Source organism: Anoplolepis gracilipes, chromosome 13 (genome assembly GCF_047496725.1).
Source record: "Anoplolepis gracilipes chromosome 13, ASM4749672v1, whole genome shotgun sequence".
NCBI lineage: Eukaryota > Metazoa > Arthropoda > Insecta > Hymenoptera > Formicidae > Anoplolepis > Anoplolepis gracilipes.
In genome coordinates, this window is record NC_132982.1 from 4,752,441 (window position 1) to 4,766,833 (window position 14,393).

The following is a 14,393-nucleotide window of genomic DNA, read 5'->3' on the forward strand; positions in this document are numbered from 1 at the left end:
GCTTTAATTTTTAAATTGTACAGTTTTTTTCTTTATTATGTATGAACCTTAGATATATGTAATATTATAAATATTACATATAAAAAGAGCCGGGAGATGAGAAGATTCTACTCTATATTGTATCACACACGTGCACAAGAAAGCTTTCTGACATGCATATTACACGTTACACGCAGAAAAAAGTGCCTTTTTGTAAGAAAAAAAAGAAAGCAGAAATGGAACCCTAATGCATTGTTCATAATATAAACATAAATCTGGAAAATATCAAGTCATATACTTAAGTTTTTCCATTCTTCTTTTTATATATGTATGTCTTATTCTTGTAAGATTAGAATTTTTCCTACTGTCATAATCTTACATTTCGTTATAATTCCCTGTGTAATTTAATACAAGATAATTGTTTATCTGTTACGTTTACCAAAGAAATAATGTAAAATAATACAAAGAAATATAAGTTCGAAAATTAAAAGTTTGAAGCTTACAAATATAGGTTTGACAAATATTATATTCGTTGTTTTGCGTGTATGTGTTTTCCTCTCAATCGATGGTGCAAAAATGAATTTTTCTCCAAATTGAAAGCAATTAATATTCTCAAATTTTAAGCATATAATTTTTTAAATATATATGTTTATAAGTCTTCTATCTTTCACCACGCGAGGAATAGTAAAATAACAATTAAGAGGATGATATATTTATTATAAACGATAATTTTTATAGTCCGATATCTCTCTAAACAGCATCCCCATATCACGTACAATATGTGAATCGCTATTTCTTTCGAACATTTCTCATTTTTTGCAGAAATGTCATATTTTCGCGCGGTCACACATAAATAATTTAACTCTAGGAACCGTATTAAAACTTTACATCGCACATTTGCATGCGATGGTGCTCACGAATTACGCTATAAATCAACTTCAGAATCGAGTACCTACATATGTAACAAATGCATATATAACAAATGTATATTGTCCAAAATAGAGACGTAAGTCAGTAATTTAATTATACAATTACTCTAACGGAATATAAAATATAATGTTAAAAACACGTTCAATATATTTGTAATATACTAATTTCAATATATATATAAATATATATATATATATATATATATATATATATATATATATAATAGTAATAAATATATATGATCTTATTTAAGATCCCGAAATTCAATGCTCTTAAATTTTATTAAAAATAGCTAGAGATGCCTTTTTGTGTACTCTTTCATAAAATATTGCAACGCTGTAATAAAGAGAATACGAATTTATCTGTTTACCTAAAAAAAGATTTACGTAAAAGATATATAATTAAACTAATTTTATTTCGTAGAGTAACATTTCGCCCGATAATACGAGTACTAACATTGTCTGAAAATCTTCATATGCGTTGGGTTTTCATGTGTTTGATTAAATATCTGATAGGACGATGTTTTTCGCTGCAGTATATGCGAATATTCATTTTATAGATAGACATTTATACAAATGTCAAATACTACACTGAGCATACAATCTACATTTATAGTTTTTTATATAAGATTATATGAGATATACATCATGAAAACTCGTTTAATAACTTTTTTCTCTTTATATATTTGTACATAAATTTGGATAGAAAAAAATCGAGATGTTTTCAGCAAAAATTGTATCGCTATTTTGCTTCACAATGCACATCGTAGTATGCTCATTTAGCATGTGATGGATTCGGGAATATTTCAATAGAATATAGATATACACACATAATTTGCGGAAATTTGTATAAATAAATGTAAATGTGTGTAATTATATTCCTTTGGTATCGGACGATTTTATTAATTCTTGGAAACAATGTAGGATATAACGTATACGATCGATGCTAAACTTAAACACCACAAATATTATTCATTCTTTTTCGCTACTTCATCTTTCGGGCGATTATCGATTGCTGCCTGTTTCTTACTTTCCGCCAGTTGTGTTTCCATCTCTCCGGAAAAACCGAATTCATTCACCCTAGTATGATCGGTCTTGTATATCCATCTTTGGTACAAAAATATGCAGAAAACAATATCGTCGCGGAAGCAGCCGATCCTGTATAAGGTCGGCATTTTTATCACAAATGCAAAAATATCGTCGATGAATGTGTTCAGGAATTTGTACGACAGCATACGCCACGGAAGATGCGCGACGCTCTTCAGTTTGTAATTAATAAACAATTGCGGCGTCATCATGATGAATCCGAAAGTCAATAGAAATCCGTATAACATACTGAGGATCCAAGAATACCATCCCTTATGTTCCAAGTACATTAAAGAATAAATCGCGTAACCACCTAACAGAGGATATAAAGCCCACGAGAGATATTTAAAGGCAAGTCTATCATATTCCTTTGTAGAAGACTCCACATATGATCCCTTATCTTGGAATGATATCTTTGGAAAGACTCCAAGTACTCTCACTTCTCTATTGACATTAATGTCTATAACTTTGTTTATCTTCCATACTTCAATGCATAAACCTATTGCACAGCTGATTCGCACAACTGTGTTTGTCTCGTTGTCCAGAACATAAAGAAGAACGACGAGAGATTGGAATACATTGAAAAATACAGAGCGAACGGATAAACCTTCTAAGGACTTCCGATTGTTCCAGAATTGAATATCTAAAATAAAAAATAAAGATTTATATTGTAGTTATTGTAAATATATTTTTACTATTTGTTTTATAAATATAAAAAAAGCAGGATAATTTTTTTAAATTACTTACCGTTCTTAAATGCTAAAAATTCAAATACGCTATGTAAAATTGACACAACTATAGTCATTCCTAGAAGATATGGATTTGTTTCAAGTAAAGTTTCCTTCAAGGTATCTTGATCATTATCATCCTCATCAGATGCTTCTCCTAAATCAATAATGATAACAAGAGATAAAACGTTGATATCATAACACTTTTACACAAAATTTTATAACATATACATGTGTGTGCGTGCGTGCGTGCGTGCGTGTATGTGTGTCTTATAATCATATATATTATTTTAGAAATTTAACAAACCCATAATTGATGATGTCCATTTATTTCTAACAGACTGGGCTGCATAAATTTGCCACTTAAATAATGAAAGTGGCTGATAAGTCAATCTGAGTTCTAATTGTTCTATGGTATTATTCAATGGTTGATAGTCCCGTTGCATGTTCCAAAAATCATTCATATATATTATTGGCTTATATGCATTTCCACCAGGTAAGAAATGTACATCTAAAAGAAGAATAAAATGTAAAGATTTTCAACACATTTGCATATTATGATGTAAACATAAACTCTCACATTCATCCAATGGTTGCGGTACTTGACCATATACCCAATTGGTTTGATCAATCACTAAATTAACAGTTAAATTTGGATGCCAGTGCGATACATATTCTTGATCCATTAATTCAGCTTTCTATGAAATTTTATACACGAGTTAACAAACACAATACAATTTATACGAAACAAGAACAATTTTAAAAAATTAACAATATATACATACTGCTATCTCTTCTTTGCTAGCAGTACTTTCGCCAGTTAATAAGTTGTGCCTTTTCTGATATCTAATTTTTTTAAATTTATTTAACATTTTTCTCGAGTAGGATATATAGTCGCCAGCATAAATTCCCTTGCCTGCTTTGGGATTTGGCGATTTTCCACTTTTTGTTATATATATATGAAGATAAATAGAGCCATTTTGTTTTAAACGTTCCGAAGGAACGAACGAGTACTCGAAAATTCTGGACCCATCTTGATTCGGTCCACTATACCAATCCCCATAAATCAGTCCTTCTTCGAACCAAATTAATGATTGTGGGTCATTGAATTGTTTAAAATTCTCAGATTCTGATAGGTAAACACTAAGATCAAACAATGTTCCATTGGGAAATATATTTACAGCTTGTAAACGTGTATCACTAATGGCATTGGGAGACTTGGGATTATTATCAGGGCGTCTAAAGAAGCTACTAATAAAATAAATTATAAGCGCTCGTATGATTAATGATTTTGTTATGGCGAAAAACGATTCTAAACGTGACGGCTGAGGCTTTCTTCTTTGTTCATCATTTTCTGCATTTGCCTGGAAGAAATATCTTTAATTATAATTAATTATAATAATTACAATTAAGTCTTTGATAAATAGTTCAACATATATGTGTTTTTAAGTGTGTGTAACCAAAAAATAATAATTTCTCAATAAATTTTAATATCCATGATTATTTTTTCACAATAATATACGCGATATAACATGTCTCATTAAAAAAAAAAAATTATGTATATTTAAAGAGATGATGATGTAAACTCTGTGTGTGCGTGTTCAATGTCTTCATTCTAAAGATATAAATTTCCTTTGAAGAAAAAGACCGCTAATAAATGATAAATGTTAAAGATAAAAATTTAAAAAAAAACGCACATTTCTTTCGTCATTACTTTCCTCAGTTCTTGGCACCAACTCAACATCGGGCTGGCTATTATCCATATTTTCTGTAACATTTACTTCCGCACTGTCACGACAATCGTCCCCAGTAACCACCATCTTTCTGTCAGGTCTCGTGCCTGGTTGTTGGAGCATAAACAAAAGAAACACAGACGGGGTATAAAAAGTTTATTTCGAAATCAGCTGTTGACGTCTTCAATGCCAAATTATCAATGGTCAAATTATCAATAGTCGTTTAGTCAACATTCGACTTTGATTTGTTAATTCCAAAAGTAAGAGCCAATCACATTCGATTGCTATTAAGCTGTTCGTTTTGTTAAAACAAACGCCCAATACATATAAGGTAAATTTGCAAGCCAAAAAATTAAATGAATAAAATAGCGAATTTTAATTAGTTACACTATGTCATATTTCCATTTCAATAATATTTATAATTGCTTTTGAATGCATTCCATTTAGCATTAGAAACGCTTCGAATATTTAGATTATAAATATCTCTAGTTGAAGTTTCTAAAAACAAGCTTTGTCATTGGACGTCATACTTCGGACATTGGACGCAGTGTGAATCCAACATCTTTCTGGATTGACCAATCGGGACGAAGAGATCTTCGTCTCTTTTGTTCTGATTGGTCAATCAAACATTTTTAAAGTATTTGGAACGCCAAGCTTTGAACTACAGATTTATTTTAAGCTTGTTTCTTACTAGAAAAGTTCTTATGTATACATATTTATATACTTGAAAATAAACCCAAGCGAAGATAAGTGTGCAAAAGTTGACAGATTTCCCGCGTATTATATCACGTATATAAACAATCTTAAAAACAATAATTTTAACAATTTTATAATAAATGTATTAATGTGTTGATGCAAAATGAATATAACAAATGCTATTCAGAGACAAGAAAGTGGATTTGGTAAATGTGAACAAGTATATATGCGTTTTACAAAAGATTTAAAAATAAATATATATTTTGCAGAGAAACAAAGGTTACCTCTATTAGCTGATTAAATTAATGATTAAAGTTAAATTTTATTAAAAAATAGTTTAATAGCTGTTGATTGTTAAAAAATTTAATAATGTGCTATGTAATAAAATCTTTGATATACCAGATATTTATTGTTGCAGGATTAATACATGATTATGACATTGCACTGTACCGTTTGAAATGCTATTACAATGATATTTATCGTGGAATAACACCGAATGTAAATGCGCCTGATTATAATCCTGAGCCACCAGTATTTGCATGCCGTTTTAGTACTACGCCAGGATACGAGGAAGTCCTCGCTTTAGCAAACGAAGATGGAAAAATCGCTTTTCAAAATACAAAAATTATAGAAAATTCTAATCAACCTTTGGAGGGGACACAGGTTGCTATTTATTTCGAATAACAAATTTAACACATAAAATTTTTTCACCCTAAGTAGAACAGAAATATTAACCAAAAATTTATATTATTCTAGGCACATTGTAATGCTATATTTGACATTGCATGGATGCCTGGAGAATTAAAACTAGTGACAGCATCAGGAGATCACACGGTACGTTTATGGGATGTCTCCAGGCCTGAAATAAAACAAATTAATTGCTTTCATGCACATACACGAAGTGTAAAAACAGCAGTGTTTCGTTATCAGGACAAAGGTATTTTATTTATTTTAAAGAATGTTATAAATACATTTGTATTTCCTGAACAAATTTTTATATGAAATGTATATTTTTTTAATATCTTTCCAAATGGGATAAAGATATTAATATCTTCTTAATTTATTTTTATGATATAATTTTTTTAATATATTTCTATAATATCTTTAATATATATCTTTAATATATTTTTTTAATAATATTTTTTAACATAGAATATGTATTTGCATAAAAAATATTTAACTGCCATCTGTTATAACATGTTATGGGATTCAGAGTTCTTTAGAATCTTTTAAAATTTCAGCGGTCTTTGCAACGGGTGCTAGAGATGGGTTTATTATGATATGGGATATCAGAGCCAATCATACTGATCAACCTAAACCAGATAATTGCATTGTCAATGCGCACAGTATTGGTAGTAAAAGCAATATGAAACGAAAAGCATATAGTCCAGCATCACGAGCGCAAAGTATTACTGGTTTAGTGTTTCAAGATGATTTTACATTACTATCATGTGCTGCTGGTGATGGGTAAGATTACTTTTACACCTATAGATATTTATGTAATAGATATAGAATATATAATAATATATTTTTTATTTTCTAGTCTAATAAAAGTATGGGATTTGCGTAAAAATTATACTGTCCATAAGAAAGAACCAATAGCTAAGCATCTGATGAATTATGCGGGAAATAGTACTAGGAACGGCTTCTCTTCATTGTTGATATGCCCAGCTGGAATTACATTGTATGCCAGTTGCATGGATAACATTATATATGCTTATAATATATCATCATATAATCACAAACCAGGTTAATGTTATTTTTTTCTATTTCAAAATATGCATTAATATATATTACAATTTCAATATAAAACTAATGATAATTTTCTATGGTAGTGGCAGAATATTATGGGCATCAAAATCGTACATATTATGTAAAAACTTGCTTGAGTTCTGATGGTCGTTACCTTGCCAGTGGATCCAGTGATGAACTGGCATATATTTGGCATACTAATAGACCTGGTATACCACTAGTTAAACTTGTCGGCCACAGAGAAGAAGTAACTTGCATTGCATGGTGTAACGTGGGTGAAACTAAGGTTTTAAATCTTAATATATTTATTTTATTTTATATTACTTTATATCTACAAAAGATAATGAAATGATAATATAATAATAATGTATAATTAATAATAAAGAGCATACAAATAATATATAAATAATATATATCACAGAATAAAATTAAAATTATTTGCATGTTCTTATATAATGTTCTATTATAAGTTTATTGTTTGACAATTGTGAAAAAATAAATATTATAATCTACATTTTCAAAATCATGTGCAATGTAATCTTTTTCTAATTCTGAAAATAATTGCAGATAGTGACTTGTTCCGACGATTCCTGTCACAGAATATGGAGAGTTGGTTTAGAACATGAGATAGAAAACGAACAAATAGAATTAGGTGGTCAAGCTGAAATTGTAGTAGAAAAATATTTAGAAAATATGAAACTGGAAACTACCCCTACTACTTCTCGATGGTCAATGCCCAATTATGAAACTACACCAGATTCAGATAATACTTCAGGTAAAGATTAAAGCATTGCTGTTATAAAATTTATATAAATGGTAAATATTTCGTGCCAAATATTTCGAAATAAGTCACATTTTATAAGATTTTTATCAAATTACTAGAAAAACTTCTTCAGTATTGTCACAAACAGTGTCAATATCTAAAAATTATAAAATAGAATTCTCGAGTCATTTGCTTAGTTCTTTCTTAAGCATGATCAATTTTGTTTTTTTTAAACAATTTTTAAACACTCCTCCACAGTTACAACTCCCAAATCTAGCAACGAGGATCATCAAAGAAACGAATACATTCCTCTTAAACGTAGTTATTTGCAAATGATGATGGGCTCGAGATCTGCAGGAAAACACAAATATATTTTATTTCCTATTCATGAAAATCACGAGACTGCCGCGAAACGAATTCACACGGATAATCATGGTATGCGAAGACTATTTAGCTCTAGTGTCGAGACCCCTACTACTTCGAGCAGAGGTTACGAATCGGATGAACCTAGTACGAGTCAGTTCACAAACAGGAGTGAGGAAACTCCTTTCTCGCCCACGCAAAATTTGCCAAATTTTGTGATAGACGGTACAGCGCCACATTTGCTCGAGATATCACCGCAAAAATACAAGGAAAATATTGATTGGTTAACAAAAATTAGAAAAGAAAGATATGAACAAAGCAAAACTCCAGAATCAACTTCGTGTAGTCCCAAGACTCAAGTTACACCCAGTGCCAGAAGATCCAAGAGATCACAATCGACTGAGCCCCAAAAAGTGACAAAGTCGACAAAAAGCGTCTCTTTATTAAATTTTTTCCAAATTACAAGTAAAGGTTGCGAAAAAAATTCTTGTTCGGAAAATAGTAATATTATACCATCAACGAGTATGTCTTGAAAATATAAATGACAAAAGATATTCATGAATTAAGTTTAAAGAATTCTCTTTATCTATCTCTTTATCTATCTTTTATCTTGCAATATATAAAATAATCTGAAGATCTTAAAATCCCGGTTATTCTAATATACTAATTATTTAAGCCAGTGCTCGGAGTTAGTTGCCCTTTTCGGGCCGATTTCCGAGGCGACGCCTCCTATTCCCCCACTAGCGCTCGAGGCTCGACGGCTGCCGAATCGCTTCAGGCGCGTCCCTATAAGAAATGTGTTGGGATCCGTATGTTACGCACACAAATCGTTAGTTTTTTTTGCTAAATAATTTTTATTTTTATAAATAATTATAAATAAAATTATGTTAATAAATAATAAATATAATAATAAATAATATATACAATAAAAAATATATAATAATAAATTATAAGTAAAAATATTAAAAATATTAAAAATATTATTAATGTTATGTAAAGCTATTATATATATATATATATATATATATATATATATATACGTACACATATACATATACATATTCGCATGCATATTAATAATAGAATTTTTAATATCTTTATTAATAATTTATTTTATTTATTATATTTTTTTTATTATATATTATATTATTTGTTATTATTATATTTATTATTTGTTAATATACTTTTATTTATTATTTATAATTTATAAAAATAAAAATTATTTAGCAAGAAAAATTTTAATGATTTGTGGCGTAACATACGGACCTCAATATATTTCTTATAGTTACACACCTGAAGTATAGCGTTCGGCGGCTCGGCCGTCGAGCCTCAAGCGCTAGTGGGGGAATAGGAGGTGGCGCCTCGGAAATTGGCCCAAAAAGGGCAACTAACTCCGAGCACTGATTTAAGCCATCCTTCATAAAAGAAATTTTTAAATTTAGACATCACGAATCCTTTGAGGTATCACATCGAGCTTATTACTATTAAGCCATATTTTGAAACTTTCTGATGTGTGTTTAATAAACGAGAAGATTAATAGCATTTAGATGTATAATATTTTTATCACTTTATAAACTAATCTCTTCTCGTTTATTAAATGCTTTCTCATCAAAAGGTATGTACATGTACACATATATGTATATATATTTATAAAGCTCTCGAAAATGATTACGTCTCAGTATTACAATAATGTACCTTGTGCAGTTTTTAAAGTAAAATTTAGTTTAAGAAAAAAATACAGTTAAACTACTAAAGTATACTTAGACGTAAACAAGAAGTAATTATACTTAGATGTAATCAAACCTTTAGTATAATGTATATATATATATATATATATATAGTATATGTTCTAGAATATTATATTAAATGGTCATTATATCAAATTACAAATGTATTTAAATTAATGATGATCGTTATAATCAAAATATATTTTTTTTTACATGCTACAATAAATTATTGTTTTATAGAAAGCATTAAATAATATTTTTACATTAATGATAATCAACGATGTTTTATTCCTATTTTTTATCGTTTTTAAATAATTAAAAAATTATCGTAAATACTATGGAATTTATGAATTTATTAAATGTCGCAAAATGGTTTTAAATCATTTGTATGTATTATTGCATACATATGTTATCTATTCGATTCGGGACAGAATATTGTTATAGATTGTGGAAGTAATTTAATTTGAATTGGCCTCAATTCGTATTCCTCATAATCAATGTAAAACATTCGATCTTCATTCTTCTGAAATAAAATTGTTAATATTATTAAAACTTTGAAAGATAAGTAGCTGACTAATAGAATGATTCACAAATGATTTTTAACATGCATTTTTTGCAAGATGTATCAACATCTATAAGAGGAATTATATTAATATTTATAGAGAAAAAAGGCTGCTTACCCTGTCAGGATATAATTCAATATCTTTTGCGTCTAATATTGCATTTACTGGAAATTCGTTGTTCATTTCTTGTTTCCATCCTTTTTCAACAAATGTAGTATAACTAATATTTTCTGGGCCTGAATGTAATTAAATTCAAGTTTTATCACTGATTAAATTTGGAATTTAAACAAGATAGAAATATTTAAATTTACCTAGAGCTATCTTTAATGAAGGCATTGATTTAACTGGTATATTCATTACATTTTCTGTTGTTATGTATAGTTCAGTTGTTGAAATAGGCATCTCATATAATGTGCCACAATCTTCATTTATTACTTTACTATAATCGACATAATTATCTGAAATCATAAGATTACATCATATAATATATATCTTTCTCTGTTAAAATTATATATAATATACATATATAGAATACTAGTAAAGTACTTGATGTATCTACTTTTCTCTTGCTTTAATGTAAAAAATTTATTCTTCAAATTTATCCGAATATTTTAACTTATGTTTTTAATTTTGTACATTTATTATCTTATTTTAATAAGATGTGTATTACATAGTTCACTCTGGAATTCTACAATTCTATAAGATCTCTTTACCTGAAACAAATGTTTGCTTCTTTGGCAGGAATGCATGCCACCATCTTCTATTCAAATTTGTAGACTGATTATAAGCTAATTCTTTGGAATAACAATGTGAACATCCTTTGCAAGGATTAGTATATTTCATTACTGCGTTGCATTTCCAATTTAGATCTGATTTATAACCATTGAACACATAAGCTGCATATCTATTTACATTCAAAAGAAGAAAGTATAAGATATGTATGTATAAAAAAAAAAGTATTGTTTTAAAGAAATTAAGAGGTATGTACTTTCGCAAGGAGCCCCAATACCAATATTTATCAATCCGTGCATGCGTATCACTCCAAGCTCCCCATTTTATGCTTCCTACTGCATAAATCGGTTTTACAGGATTTTCTGGATCGTTCTTAAAATAAAAGTGGCTAATATTTATATTTGAATGCAATTTGGCTAGTGCATTAAAAAATGAGAAACAATAAAAATACATACTTCCAGTAGTTTGATCTGAATGGTATCTATTGCTTTAATATTATTCTTAATAATTGCCATTGTTGCATCAATCATGTGATGTATGTCAGCTAAATCATTGTACCCTCGGTAAAACATGCTCGCGATTGTATTTGTGCTTCCCAATGGTAAAATGCCAATGGGACATTGTCTGACAGAATATAGATTATGTTCATATTTCCTCATTAAACCAGTTGTAACATCTGACAAGGTACCATCTCCTCCAGCTACAATAATAGCATCTGTAGAAGTTTCCAGATTTGTTATTACATTACGTGCATGGCTTCCTGACTGCACATCAATTATAGTTGTTGAAATACCAGCTAGGTGCAATAAAGGTTCACAATATTTCTCAAATAACTTTTTGGCCTTCCTGAAAAAAAAAAAAAAAAAGAATTAGTAAAGAGTAAAAAGCTTCCGTGTCAATATTTAAATTTTTATAACAACCTTTTTTTAGCTGCTGGGTTTAAAATAATAGTTACATGGCGAGGTCTAACATTTATAGGACAAGAGGTGTCTCCATACTTGGCTACATCTTCACAACACTGACGCATTAATTGTTCCGCACTAAAAAATAGCAAAGAGAGAAAGAATTGATGTAATTTTATATTTCAATAAAAAGAATCTAAAATGGATATAAAAATATAATATTCCAATATAAAATATTTATATTTTTATAATTGCGACTAGACAAATGTGTAGAATATTCTGGATATAATAAATCTATACATGAATTTAACAAAAATGAAAAAAAATTCGAGGTTACATTCTACTCGTAATTCTTACTCGTATGTTTGTTTGCCGTACGAAATTCCGTACGAGAAAGCTGTGACGCCTAACACGGACTTTTTCCAATTATTTCGTATCGTCTTCAGTAAATTTAATATCTTTGCCATTGTCACGTTTACAATTAGATTTTAAAATCATCTAATGGGTTTACTGTTTTCGCTTTTGTTTTAATTAGTGTAAGAAATGTGATTCCTTATTTTTTTATAAGTGCTTTTATAATATTATGTATTGATTTTATTACATACATTTTTCTAATTTTTTAGAAACATAAAATTTCATTCCATTTAACTTAAAAAAAAATATTTATATACATATACACGTCAGAGAGAAGCCTTATGCCCGAATCACACTAGCGATTGACGATTGCGTCTGCGTTCGCATCTCTTGACCAATCAAAAAGCTGCTATCAATTGCGATTCGCGATTCCCAATACATACCCAAAATATAATAGGGAATCTGTCTTGTGAGGATTACTTTAGCTGGAAATATCCCTATACCGCATCGCACATGCACATATGAATCAAGACTCTAGTTTCTTTTGTCCATGATTGTACACTGTGTGCGCAAGATACGTTTGATTGCTTCTTTTTCATAATTCAAGATGTCGAAGAGAGGTAAGTCTTTTGTCGAACACGAGGAAAATCTATGGAAATCGGTGTCGAAACAATCCATCGGTTTTAAATAAAATGATGAAAGGACGAAAATACGTTTGGTTTATGTGGTGAAACAAAACGTTACTTTATTAGTGACTAATACGTAAAAATAAACTCCAAAAATCATTCCAATGTTGTCATCTAATATGATATATTGTTATTTAAGGACGTGGTGGGTCGGCTGGAGCCAAATTCAGGATATCTCTGGGTTTACCGGTCGGTGCAGTTATCAATTGTGCTGATAATACTGGTGAGTCTGTATAAAAAACATTATTTTCATATTACTTAACCTCAAAAAGCAGTCGCGCGAATAAGACGCACATGGTTTTTTATTCGTTTGGAATCGCACGTATCTCACAGTTATTTTGTATTCCTCAGTCTGTTAATCAATTCAGTAAAAACTGTGTTAAAAAAATATACATGTTCAAAATTAAATCTACTAAAAATGAAGGCAAAGATTCTAATTAAGCAGTAATAATATAATTGACACTAGTATGACAGTACAATAGTTTTTCTATTCTTTAGGAATTATAATATAAAATAATATATAAATAATATAAAAAATAATATTGAAACATTTGCATCGATATACATATACATAAGTACATATACATAAGACTTTTAAAAGATTGATACGTATAAAATGTATAAATATAGACATTGTAATTTTTTGTTTGAATAGAATAAATTAATTCTTTATCTTTTTCCATAACATATTTTATATAATGATGCTATCATTCTCTTTTCAAGGTGCCAAGAACTTGTATGTCATCGCAGTACAAGGAATCAAGGGCCGATTAAACCGTCTGCCAGCAGCAGGATCTGGTGATATGATCGTAGCCACTGTGAAGAAGGGAAAACCTGAACTTAGAAAAAAGGGTAAATTAATTATTTTTGCTCTCCCTTTTTAAGGAAACTGTCATCTTTATCTTTTCACAGAATCTTAGATAACACATTGATATATGTATATATATTACAGTGATGCCTGCAGTGGTCATACGGCAACGGAAACCATTTCGCAGGAAGGACGGGACATTTATATATTTCGAGGACAATGCCGGCGTGATCGTCAATAACAAGGGTGAAATGAAAGGATCAGCTATTACGGGACCTGTAGCGAAAGAGTGTGCAGATTTATGGCCAAGGATCGCATCCAACGCCAGCAGTATCGCATAATCATTCTATGTAAAATCCTGTAAAATCCACTACAAAAAAATAAATCTAACACTTATCTTTTGGTCTTTAATTTTCTCTTTTAGAATATTTAAAGAAATTTATCATAAAGAAAAATTTAAAAAAACAATTTCTTATGTATTATTTGAAGCGACGATTACAATGGCATTTTATAATAAATATTGATCGAAATCGTTTTTTGAAAAACTAAAATTTGGTGTAGTATTCTATGGTTTCCTATGCAGATAGAGAAT

At 29.4% G+C, this 14,393-nt stretch overlaps 4 protein-coding genes across 6 annotated transcripts; 2 read left to right on the forward strand and 2 right to left on the reverse strand.

Annotated features, from left to right (window-relative positions):
- Positions 1–678: 678 nt before the first annotated feature.
- LOC140672190 (putative lipid scramblase CLPTM1) lies at positions 679–4,571 on the reverse strand. Its single transcript, XM_072904089.1, has 6 exons — positions 4,420–4,571; positions 3,508–4,086; positions 3,303–3,420; positions 3,030–3,233; positions 2,742–2,879; positions 679–2,637 (listed from the first exon to the last, which is right to left on the reverse strand). The coding sequence occupies exons 1-6, from the start codon at positions 4,540–4,542 to the stop codon at positions 1,877–1,879; spliced, it is 1,923 nt and encodes a 640-aa protein (XP_072760190.1). The 5' UTR covers positions 4,543–4,571; the 3' UTR covers positions 679–1,876.
- Positions 4,572–5,164: 593 nt separating this feature from the next.
- L(2)dtl (WD40 domain-containing protein denticleless) lies at positions 5,165–8,954 on the forward strand. Its single transcript, XM_072904883.1, has 8 exons — positions 5,165–5,357; positions 5,570–5,814; positions 5,908–6,088; positions 6,393–6,618; positions 6,695–6,900; positions 6,987–7,189; positions 7,471–7,678; positions 7,925–8,954. The coding sequence occupies exons 1-8, from the start codon at positions 5,315–5,317 to the stop codon at positions 8,560–8,562; spliced, it is 1,950 nt and encodes a 649-aa protein (XP_072760984.1). The 5' UTR covers positions 5,165–5,314; the 3' UTR covers positions 8,563–8,954.
- Positions 8,955–9,912: 958 nt separating this feature from the next.
- Positions 9,913–12,654, reverse strand: Mulk (acylglycerol kinase-like protein Mulk). Of its 3 annotated transcripts, none has more exons than XM_072904909.1 (8): positions 12,559–12,654; positions 11,972–12,091; positions 11,507–11,897; positions 11,308–11,423; positions 11,033–11,223; positions 10,631–10,777; positions 10,437–10,555; positions 9,913–10,279 (listed from the first exon to the last, which is right to left on the reverse strand). In XM_072904909.1, exons 2-8 carry the CDS (start codon positions 12,076–12,078, stop codon positions 10,166–10,168), a joined length of 1,185 nt encoding a protein of 394 aa, XP_072761010.1. In that variant the 5' UTR covers positions 12,079–12,091; positions 12,559–12,654; the 3' UTR covers positions 9,913–10,165. The 3 variants fall into 3 exon arrangements, with proteins under 3 accessions (XP_072761010.1, XP_072761009.1, XP_072761008.1); XM_072904908.1 differs by lacking the exon at positions 12,559–12,654 and adding an exon at positions 12,311–12,525 and having other exon boundaries at positions 9,913–10,276; XM_072904907.1 differs by lacking the exon at positions 12,559–12,654 and adding an exon at positions 12,311–12,522.
- Positions 12,655–12,853: 199 nt separating this feature from the next.
- On the forward strand, positions 12,854–14,197 carry Rpl23 (ribosomal protein L23). Its single transcript, XM_072905262.1, has 4 exons — positions 12,854–12,927; positions 13,133–13,216; positions 13,717–13,845; positions 13,946–14,197. The coding sequence occupies exons 1-4, from the start codon at positions 12,915–12,917 to the stop codon at positions 14,140–14,142; spliced, it is 423 nt and encodes a 140-aa protein (XP_072761363.1). The 5' UTR covers positions 12,854–12,914; the 3' UTR covers positions 14,143–14,197.
- Positions 14,198–14,393: the final 196 nt, after the last annotated feature.

What these genes read in the sequence shown, in the direction of transcription:
- LOC140672190 (XM_072904089.1), bottom strand. Translation starts at nt 4,542, where the DNA reads ATGGTGGTTACTGGGGACGATTGTCGTGACAGTGCGGAAGTAAATGTT. An exon ending in AAAGTAATGACGAAAGAAAT is followed by an intron (nt 4,087 to 4,419) that starts GTGCGTTTTTTT and finishes TATTTCTTCCAG; the next exon opens with GCAAATGCAGAAAATGATGA. An exon ending in ACCGCAACCATTGGATGAAT is followed by an intron (nt 3,234 to 3,302) that starts GTGAGAGTTTAT and finishes TTCTTCTTTTAG; the next exon opens with ATGTACATTTCTTACCTGGT.
- Mulk (XM_072904907.1), bottom strand. Translation starts at nt 12,420, where the DNA reads ATGGCAAAGATATTAAATTTACTGAAGACGATACGAAATAATTGGAAA. An exon ending in TTCAGATCAAACTACTGGAA is followed by an intron (nt 11,424 to 11,506) that starts GTATGTATTTTT and finishes TTTTATTTTAAG; the next exon opens with AACGATCCAGAAAATCCTGT. An exon ending in TTGAATTATATCCTGACAGG is followed by an intron (nt 10,280 to 10,436) that starts GTAAGCAGCCTT and finishes ATTTTATTTCAG; the next exon opens with AAGAATGAAGATCGAATGTT.
- Rpl23 (XM_072905262.1), top strand. An exon ending in CAATTGTGCTGATAATACTG is followed by an intron (nt 13,217 to 13,716) that starts GTGAGTCTGTAT and finishes TCTCTTTTCAAG; the next exon opens with GTGCCAAGAACTTGTATGTC. An exon ending in ACCTGAACTTAGAAAAAAGG is followed by an intron (nt 13,846 to 13,945) that starts GTAAATTAATTA and finishes TATATATTACAG; the next exon opens with TGATGCCTGCAGTGGTCATA.